Source organism: Capsicum annuum, chromosome 5 (genome assembly GCF_002878395.1).
Source record: "Capsicum annuum cultivar UCD-10X-F1 chromosome 5, UCD10Xv1.1, whole genome shotgun sequence".
Taxonomy (NCBI): Eukaryota; Viridiplantae; Streptophyta; class Magnoliopsida; order Solanales; family Solanaceae; genus Capsicum; species Capsicum annuum.
The window spans coordinates 7,382,832-7,392,467 of NC_061115.1; the positions used below are offsets into that span (position 1 = coordinate 7,382,832).

The 9,636-nt window shown below is 35.5% G+C and overlaps 1 protein-coding gene across 1 annotated transcript; it reads left to right on the forward strand.

The window, feature by feature from the left end:
• Positions 1–7,381: 7,381 nt before the first annotated feature.
• Positions 7,382–9,588, forward strand: LOC107872310 (cytochrome P450 89A9-like). The gene has a single exon (XM_016719065.2). The coding sequence runs from the start codon at positions 7,981–7,983 to the stop codon at positions 9,514–9,516; it is 1,536 nt and encodes a 511-aa protein (XP_016574551.2). The 5' UTR covers positions 7,382–7,980; the 3' UTR covers positions 9,517–9,588.
• Positions 9,589–9,636: the final 48 nt, after the last annotated feature.

Genomic DNA, 9,636 nt, shown 5'->3' on the forward strand with positions numbered 1-9,636 from the left:
ATGAAACTTGAACCTATTAAAGGAGAATCTTTTTGTAGTTTTCTTTTAAAGACGTATATGAAATGCCTACTCTAAATGGAGAGTGAAGAAATATTTTTGAATTTTTCAAATAAGATCCCCGAACCAATAATAGGCTGCCTACGTATCTCACTCCTAAAAGAGGAGAATCAGGGGTGCATAGTTCATCCAGATTGGACAATTAATGATTAAATAACAGGCTAGACCCTGACTTAAGAGATACGACCAAAGACAGACGATGAACCATGTTAATAAAAATTTTTGAGTTTTCATTTTGATACTTCACAGAAAAATGACATCAACAACTATGAAAGAAAAATCTTTTTGGTATTTTCGTTATACGAAATGTAAAAAATTTCTAACATTTTTTTTTTGCATTTTACTTTTATAAACACATCCTATGAATGAAAAAATCTTTTTGAAGTTTTCGAATTGTGAATGCATGCTAAACGAGACAAAGGAAAATCTTTTTGATGTTTTTGAGAAAATGAGTGCGAAAGGCAAAAAAGTCCTTTTGAATTTTGGAATTGTGAAAAATAAAAGCCATAAAAAACTCTAAAAACTACGAAACTCTTTTTTTTTTCTTATTTTTTTTTCATTACCCACACACTTTACTTCTAAAACATGTTTTTCCCAAATCAGTCCGGCAAATGACCACGTTATCCTCAAAGATGCAATATTTAGCACGTAGGGATGCTTTAGAGGTGAGTCTCCTACAAAGGACCAAGTGGGCCCCGCTAGGTCTCAATATGATACACATAAGCATGACCTAAAGGATGACCTACGTTGGGGTTCACTAACAAGGCTGTTCGGGGGAGCGTATGGTCGATAGTGGCTGCGACAGCTTTCCACCTACTCCATAACACCGACGGCTCCCCCCCTAAAATAAGGGTGACTTAACTAGAGGTCGTGTACAACACGTGTACTACGGACTTGTTGCAGAAAGAAGGTCTGGGGGTAGACACATGATATCAGATATAAAAGCGGTAACACATAGGATAAATACTGTACACAAAGAGCACGAAAATATTCCACAATGATAAAACAATAACACAAAATAACACAAACAAAATGTTTATACACCTATAGTGTCAAACAAAGCCGATAAGACTCCAAAATAAGCTCGAAATCTGAACAAGTACCCAGTGGAGTGATGATAGGCGAAATTACGCGCCTATATCAATATATTTTGCCCATATTTTAGCCTAGTTTCGAGAACTAATTATCTATTTCGTACACTTTTAGTCCTTTTTCCTGTAAATGAGCTAACAAATGTGATTAGGAAAGTTTCAGGTATAAATGATGCAAAATACAGCAATTTATGGCTTACTTGACGCAAAAGAAAGCTCACAAACGAGATGGAAAGGAGCTGGACGCATAAAGGACTAAATCTGCTGCATGGAAAATCTGTCCCGGGCTAAAACAGCATTTCTGAAGACTTTGGGACTTACAGACACAAAGCTGGATTTTTGCCATAATACATTAACCTAGTGCAATTAGGTTATGTGTTTCATCATTCTATTTGGATTATAATTTTGTAACCTTACCCTAGTACAATTGGGTCAAGGATTTCATTAGTATATTAGGATTTGGTTATTTATTTTATTAGTTTAGTAGGAGTAGGATAGGAGTATTATAAATACCCTATCATGTTAGAGATTTTAAAGGGAGGGGAGACATTCTGACAATTCATTCATCTCCTTACAATTAAGACATCTTCCTACAACCCATTCTCAATTCTTCATTCTTCTACTCTTAAATTCCACAACAAGAGAATCGTTACTTGCTACGGAATCACTAAAACCACACGCCAAACACCTACTATTCACGCCATCCACCATGCAAAACGTGATATCCTTCGCATTCATGGGTAACTAAATCTCTTAGTTGGGGTTATGGAAGCCGAATGAGTTACTATCTATAGCTATGAGTTTGTGAGTTCAAGACAAGTATATTGCTTATATCATTATTCTCTTCATCTTAAATCTACATTCTTTGCGGTTCAAACACAAGAACACGCCATTCTAACATCTAACCTGTTCGAGAGAAAGGTTATTTGTCTAGAAAAGAAGACGCATAGACCAACGCCAGTCTAACATCTGACTTGTTCGAGAGAAAAGTTATTTGTCTGGAAAAGAGATAATGTCAAGGTAGTAGGACACCCTTTCCTATTAAAAAGCTAGTGCCGTACCTGGACTAACTTCTTGGAGAATTCGTACCGTTAGTCACGCTTTAAGCTCGAGAGAGTTAAAGTGAAATAGTCCTTGTTTAGGTCGAGAGACGCTTGGATTTACCATCGACTACAATTCTCTATAAGCAATTACATGTCAAGACTCTACACACTCATAGCCAATAGAGACGTATACCTCAGAAGGTGGACATAACCCCAACGCCTCAATTCTCATTGTTTACAACACACGTGACAATCTCTCGTTATTTTGCTATTTTCAGTTCTTACCTTCTTGTTTTGGTTACATACTACAATCCCCCCTTTCCTACGAGACTTGCACTAAAAGTCTAGTAATTTCTCTTGCTTGTTGGCCAAGCTATTCTCTGTGGGATCGATACCCAACCCAGGTTGGGTTCTATATTTGCTAACGACCGCTTTACACTCCCACGAGAGCTGTAGATTGAGCGTTATCATGGAGTCGCCAGAGCTGTCATACCCCTTTTTCAACATTCAAAAGATTTGTTTTAAGTTTGAAAGGGTTTTTAATTATCAAAGTGACAAAAGATAGAAAATTTGTTTCGAAAAAAAGGATTATTTATATTCAAAACTCAGAGTCGTCACTTGGCATAAACGGGTGTGCCAAGTCACCTTAGGAAAATCCTTTTCAAAATGATTTGACTCTTTAAACTGGTTTGCGAACAAAGACTCCGGCTAAGGAATTCTGTTGACCGAGGGGAAGGTGTTAGGCACCCCTCGATCCCGTGGTTCAACCACGGTCGCTTGGTAGAGTGTATCGACTATTTTGACACTACGAAATGTATAAACCACACAAAAGCATGCAAAACAATCAAACAACAAACAAAACAAAACAATCCAAAATGTAATGTCCAGTCCAATTATACAGTCCGAAGTATAAAAGATGCAAAAATATAAACCTATGCTAAACTAATTCTAACTAAGCTACCGTGCTTTACCCGATGCCTCGGGCCTTCACCATGAACATCTTTCAAATACAAAATACTTTAGCGCATTCCCCGGATAAAATAATACAAATACTTCGGGGCATTCCCCGACCAAATAATACAATTAAACCCAAATGCGGTAACGAAAACCATTCAACACATATTCCAAACATTCCACAATTCACCATTCCTAAATTTGCCTACCCAAACCTAAGATTTGCCTACCAATTCTCGACCTAACACATGATACTATCAAGTTCAATGACATTAATAACCATTTCAAATTTAACAACAATTGATGAATCAAAACACAATAATATTCATTTTTATCAACTTTGCATTCCCATCTTCCCCAATTTCGTTGTCAAAACTAATTCACCAATTCTTTGACTATCTAATCCAACATCAACCACATACACCCAACGAGGATTAGAACTTAGGCATACAAGTCATCCACACCAACAATTAATATTTTGCTCAAAATATTCAAAACCACACCACAAAATTATGACATTAACTTATTTCGAGATAAAAGAGTAGAGTCAAGAGATGGACCTTCGAAGAACAGATTTATTGATAATAATAATGTTTAAGAGAACCCGGACTTGGAATCCCGAATAGAGAACCTCAACGACGAACCAATTCAGTACAAAACCCGAATTTGCATTCCGATTCAAATACCAAAATCCATGAAAATGACTTGAGAGTATTCAACACAAACCCCTGACGAGCTGAAACTAAACCAAACTGACCAGAATTAAACCAAACTGACCAAAATTGACCTCGCACATGACGAAATTGAACTCAAAATGGTCGGAATCATCCCAAAATAGGACGATTTCAGATTGTTTTAAACTACTCGACCTTGATTTTCAGCAATGGAGATGGTTTAGATCGAGTTATTGATGGATTTCGAAGTCAAATCAGAGCTAGAGAAGTGTTTTCTGGTGAACAGTGGCCGGAAAACTCGATCTACAATCGAATTCTTCTCTTTCGGTGTCTCTCTCGTCCTTCCCGTCTCTCTCCCTCTTTGTTTCAATGCGGGTATGTGATTTTGGGTGTGTGGGTATATGTGTGTCGCGAACTAGAAGAAAGAAAGGGCCAAAAAATGGCGTCCCTTCTTGTTTTTGCTCAAAACAATGGGTTTATCCTCCCCTTTGCTCGATGAAGATGATGGTAAGATCAAGAGCCCCCAGGGGAAAGAAAAAAAATCGCGTCCGGTCTATGTTTGGTCGAGAAGATGACCTTTTTTGGAATCCCCTCCCCCCTTCTATCAATTGACAATATTTGTATATATTGAATTCAAGAAAATCCCAGCCCTTTTCCTTCTGTGGGTCCCTCTAAATTGAATGGGAATTGGGAATCCTCCCTCCGTGGGTCCCTCCCAAGTTGCTGTGTGTGCATGATAAAAATGAAAACAAAAGAAAAAATAGTGGGGTCCATGAGTGAGGTGTGCATATGGAAGTTTCCTTGAAAGTTCATTTTCTCAATTCTGTTAAGGGAATATGCTTGTGGACAAGAAAAGGAAAGGGTGAGGGTCACGTGAGAGGGGTGGGGTAGTAGGTGAGGTGTAAGTTTTTAATTGTAGGGGTCGGGGTTAGGTGTAAAGGGGGTTAGGATAGGATAAAATTTGTTAGGATGTTACTATTTTTGTATTTTTGTGGGGAAATAATTACATGGTTGAGGGTACACGGTAGGATAGATAAAAAGGTGAAAACTAATCTTTCGGAGAGACAAAATTACGTGTCTACAGGTGGCAGTGACGAAACCAGGATTTTCGCTAAGGGGGTTCACAAGTTAATATAAAAACTGATCGAAGGGGTGTTCAACATCTAATCTATATACATAAAAAATAATTTTAATCATGCATATATAATATAATTTTTCGCCGAAGGGGATTCGGATGAACCCCCTGCTATAGTGTAGATCCGCCACTGAATGGTGGCATTAATTATTATGGGATAAAAATGATATAAACACCCTTGAGGTCCGTCAAACCCATTTACACTAAATAAAATGAAGGATATTTTTGTAAACAAATAAGTTCTTCATAGAAATCATGTAATGCGTGATTTTTTTAAACAATAAATCAAATAACGAATAAAAAATAATACCAAAATAACTAATTCTCACATAATTAAATTCAGTATATACAACAAATCACAACATAACTAATTTGAACATGACTTGTCTTCAAACCAAATAACCCCTTAATTAGATATTTCATTGAACAGAATTAAGAATTTATTGAAAAAGCATATATGTTCTATATTAATTATGAATAAATATACCAAGAGAATGGTACTTTCAATTCTAAAATTGTGAGTTTGAGTCACCACGACACCTAAAAAAGGCAGAGGCGGACAATGAGAAGACAGAAAGAAGTGAATGGTGCCGACCAACAGGGGCGGATGCACAGCTTTACGTGCGGGTTCCCAGGAACCCATAACTTTCGTACGATTCTTGAATTTATATTGAAAAAACTAATAAATATATAAAAATTATAAGTTGGGAACCCACAAACAAAATGTGTTATTGGTCTAGTGGTAAAAATTATAAGTTAGGAACCCACAACCTTTAAATTTTAGATCCGCCTCTGACGATCAATTAGACTTTATTGACAAAAAAAATAAAGAATTACATTAAATCTTTCTTAGCATAAAAAGAAAAACAACTCATTACTATTTAGAATTTTACATTTAATTTGATAGTTGCTCAAAAAAAAAGAAAAAAAAAGTTGCAAGAGAATTGAAAAAAAAAAATTGACCATTTTCTAAATAAATGTCAAAAGGCCAGCCAATGAAAATTTCACTATCATAAACTTCGAGGAAACAATGGCAGAGACATCATAGCCTGAGCAAATTTATTTGAACTTAATACTTTTGATACATAACATAAATTTATATACAAAAAATACATTAAAATTGCAATAAATAGCTAGTATAAATTTATTACTTTATAAATGCATTAATTTCAAGCTAGGGGTAATGCATTAATTTCAAGATAGGGGTAGGCATATCTATATATCGAATATCATATTAAATTCAAAAAAAAATATATCATGGTATGGATTTTATGGTATTTGATACTTATGCAATAAATATCGAAATATCGTATACCGCATTGAAGTTTTTTAATAATATATAAAACTCATATATGTTATATGTAAGACTATTAAATATATTTATATATCATCTATTAGTCAATTGAACATAAAAATAATTTTTATTCAGAATTAATTAAATTTTTTGAAAAGCTTATTATTTAGGGATACTATGCTTAAATTTAGGTAATATTGTTTAAAGTTTGCATTTTGAACTACCAAATCATGATTGAAATGTTATTTTTGTGTAATTGATTAATAAAGATAATTGTTAGTCTGATATGATTGAGACGTTTTTTAAGTTTAAAATTATAGTTTTTTGAATATGAATATATGTAAGTCGAAATCAAATAAAAGTATGGTTACCGAATTACCATATCGTAAAATATCGAAATCAAATTTAAAAATATCAAAGCATGTCGAATTAATTTAATATGATAATAATATTATTTTTTTAGATACCAAAAATCAAAATTTAAAATATCATAATATATCGTAACATGCCCACCTATAGCTCAAGCTAAGGATCCTAAGAATTAAACTTATATAGCTTAAATTCTGTCTTTGATAATAAATCAAAAATATATTAATATGAACTAATCTCAAAATTGAAGCCTTTTTAAAAATGTATCATCAAAATTTATGGTTGGCAGAGAGGATAAGTGGTGACCCATAGTACCACATAACAATATTATTTTTATTAGAGTGATATGAATAGCTAATGCACGTTTTTCAAAATAACCTGCTCATAACACATGATATGGATTCATATTGTTACGTAGGTGTCATATAGAATGTGTGTATTTACTTGTTAAAATTTATATAAATTTAAGGTTTTACTTATGCTGGAGGGCATAATTACAAGCTGGAGCATGCTCATGTATTATGCTAAATTATTTATCCATATGATGTGAACTTTCAACACAAATAAAAAATTGCACCGAAGCTGTTAAATTATGTTGAACCAAACTCCATTTGTCCCTATACGTATGGACCAAGGGGATCCATGGAGTTTGAGAAGGGAGAGTGTATCGGTTTCATACCTATATCTCGAAGGTGAGGTAGAGGTTGTTTTCGATAGACTTTCGGCTCAAAGCAAAAATAGTCATAATAGGAGTATAAGAAACAATTGAAAAAAGTAATAAAGTGGGAATCTGAGAAGGGTAGAGTGTATCTGTTTCATACCTATACCTCAAAGGTGAGACAGAGAGGTTGTTTCCAATATATTTCAATAAAGTAGGGTCTGGGAATGATAGAGTGTACGTGTATCACACCTACTATCCTTCAAAGGTGAGGAAGAGATTGTTTCCGATAGACCCCCGATTCAAGGCAAAAATAGTCATAATAGGAGTACAAGACACAAAGGTTGAAAAAAGTATATTCCTCAAGTAATTTTTGTTGTATTGTCATCCTATCATTTAATAGCAGCCTTGGAGTAACTGGTTAAGCTGCTGTCAAGTGATCAAGAGATCACATGTTCAAACCATGAAAATAGCCTCTGACAGGAATGAAAGGTAAGACTGTGTACAATACACCCTTGTGGTGGGCCCTTCCCCAAATCCTGCACATAACGAGAGCTTAGTGCACCGAGCTGTTTTTTTTTTGGTCATCCTATCATTATTAATTCTCTCTTTTTAAGACACACAACAAAAGTCTCCCTCTATAATGTTCATGCTATATATATAGAGGATCACAATAAAGGATGGATACAAACACAACATAAGCTAATGGATACTTTCTTCATCATTCTCATCACTACATGTATCTCTTTCACTCTTATATTTCTCTTTAATTTCTTTGTCTTCTCAAATTCCAAAACCAAGAAAAAACTCCCACCAGGACCCTTTACATTTCCATTTATTGGAAATTTACCATTGTTGATCAATAAATCCATACTTGATATTGAACTTATCATACAAAAACTCATATCCAAATATGGTCCTATTATTACCCTCAAAATAGGTACTACTACTTCTATATTCATTAGTAGTCACTCTTTAGCCTACCATGCTTTGATTCAACAAGGCGCTTTTTGCTCTGATCGTCCGCTTGCATTACCTACCAATCACATTTTAAGTAGCGATGACCGGAGCATCAACACCGCTTCGTGTGGACCTTCGTGGAGGGTCCTACGCTCGAAGCTCAGAATCAACATGTTACATCCATCACTCATCAAGTCTAGGTCAAAGTCTCGAGCTGATTGGGCACTGAATATCCTCGTTCAAAAGCTAATTCATAAATCTGAGTCAGAAAGTGAAGTGATTTTACTTGATCATATTAAGCATGCCATCTTTAGCCTTCTTGCTTACATGTGCTTCGGGGACAAGCTCGATGACATTCAAATCGATCAAATTAAAGATGTGCAACATCGCGCACTTTTAGCTACGGTTCAATACAAAATACTCGACATTTTCCCTAGAGCCGGAAGACTAATCTTCAGAAACAAATGGAAAGAACTTATTGCACTACGAAAAGAGGTAGAGAACGTGTTCATACCTCTGATCCAAGCACGAATAAGGTACAAAGACGGGGAAATAGTTTCTTATGTTGATACGTTGCTGAATTTGGAATTGCCAGAGGAGAAAAGGAAACTAACCAACAAAGAGATTGTTAGTCTCTGTGCTGAGTTCCTCGGGGCAGCCAGCGACACAACTATCACTGCGTTGCAGTGGACTATGTCCTGCTTGGTTAAGTACCCTGCGATTCAAGAAAAACTGTATAAAGAAATAGCAATAGCGCGTAAATCAGAGGAGGAAAATCGCGAAAAGTTGATAACAGAAGAGGATATAAGGAAATTGTCATATCTAAAAGCAGTGATTTTGGAAAGCTTGAGGATGCATCCACCATCTCATTTTTTGCTACCACATAGAGTGACAAAGGAAATGGAATTGAATGGCTACGCGTTACCAAAGAATGCGATAATCTATTTCATGGTGAGGGAAATGGGATTGGATCCAAACATGTGGGAGGATCCGATGGAGTTTAAACCGGAGAGGTTCTTGATGGATGATCATAGAGAAGGCGAGATGTTTGACATAACAGGAAGGAGAGAGATCAAGATGATGCCATTCGGCGTAGGGAGGAGAGTATGTCCTGGCTATGATTTTGCTATGTTCCATTTAGAGTACTTTGTGGCTAACTTGATTTGGTGTTTCGAGTGGAAGCCTGTGGAGGGAGACGACGTTGATTTAACTGAAGAGATAGATTTCACCTTTACTATGAAGAATCCACTACGAGCTCGTATCAGTCTCAGAATGATTTGATTGTTGTGTCACAGATTCAAGCCTTGAAAACAGTCTCTGGCAGAAATACAATAAAATTAACATCTTTGAATGTGTTGTTGTATTGACTTGTAGTATTCAGTTAGTAAACAGAATTAGAAA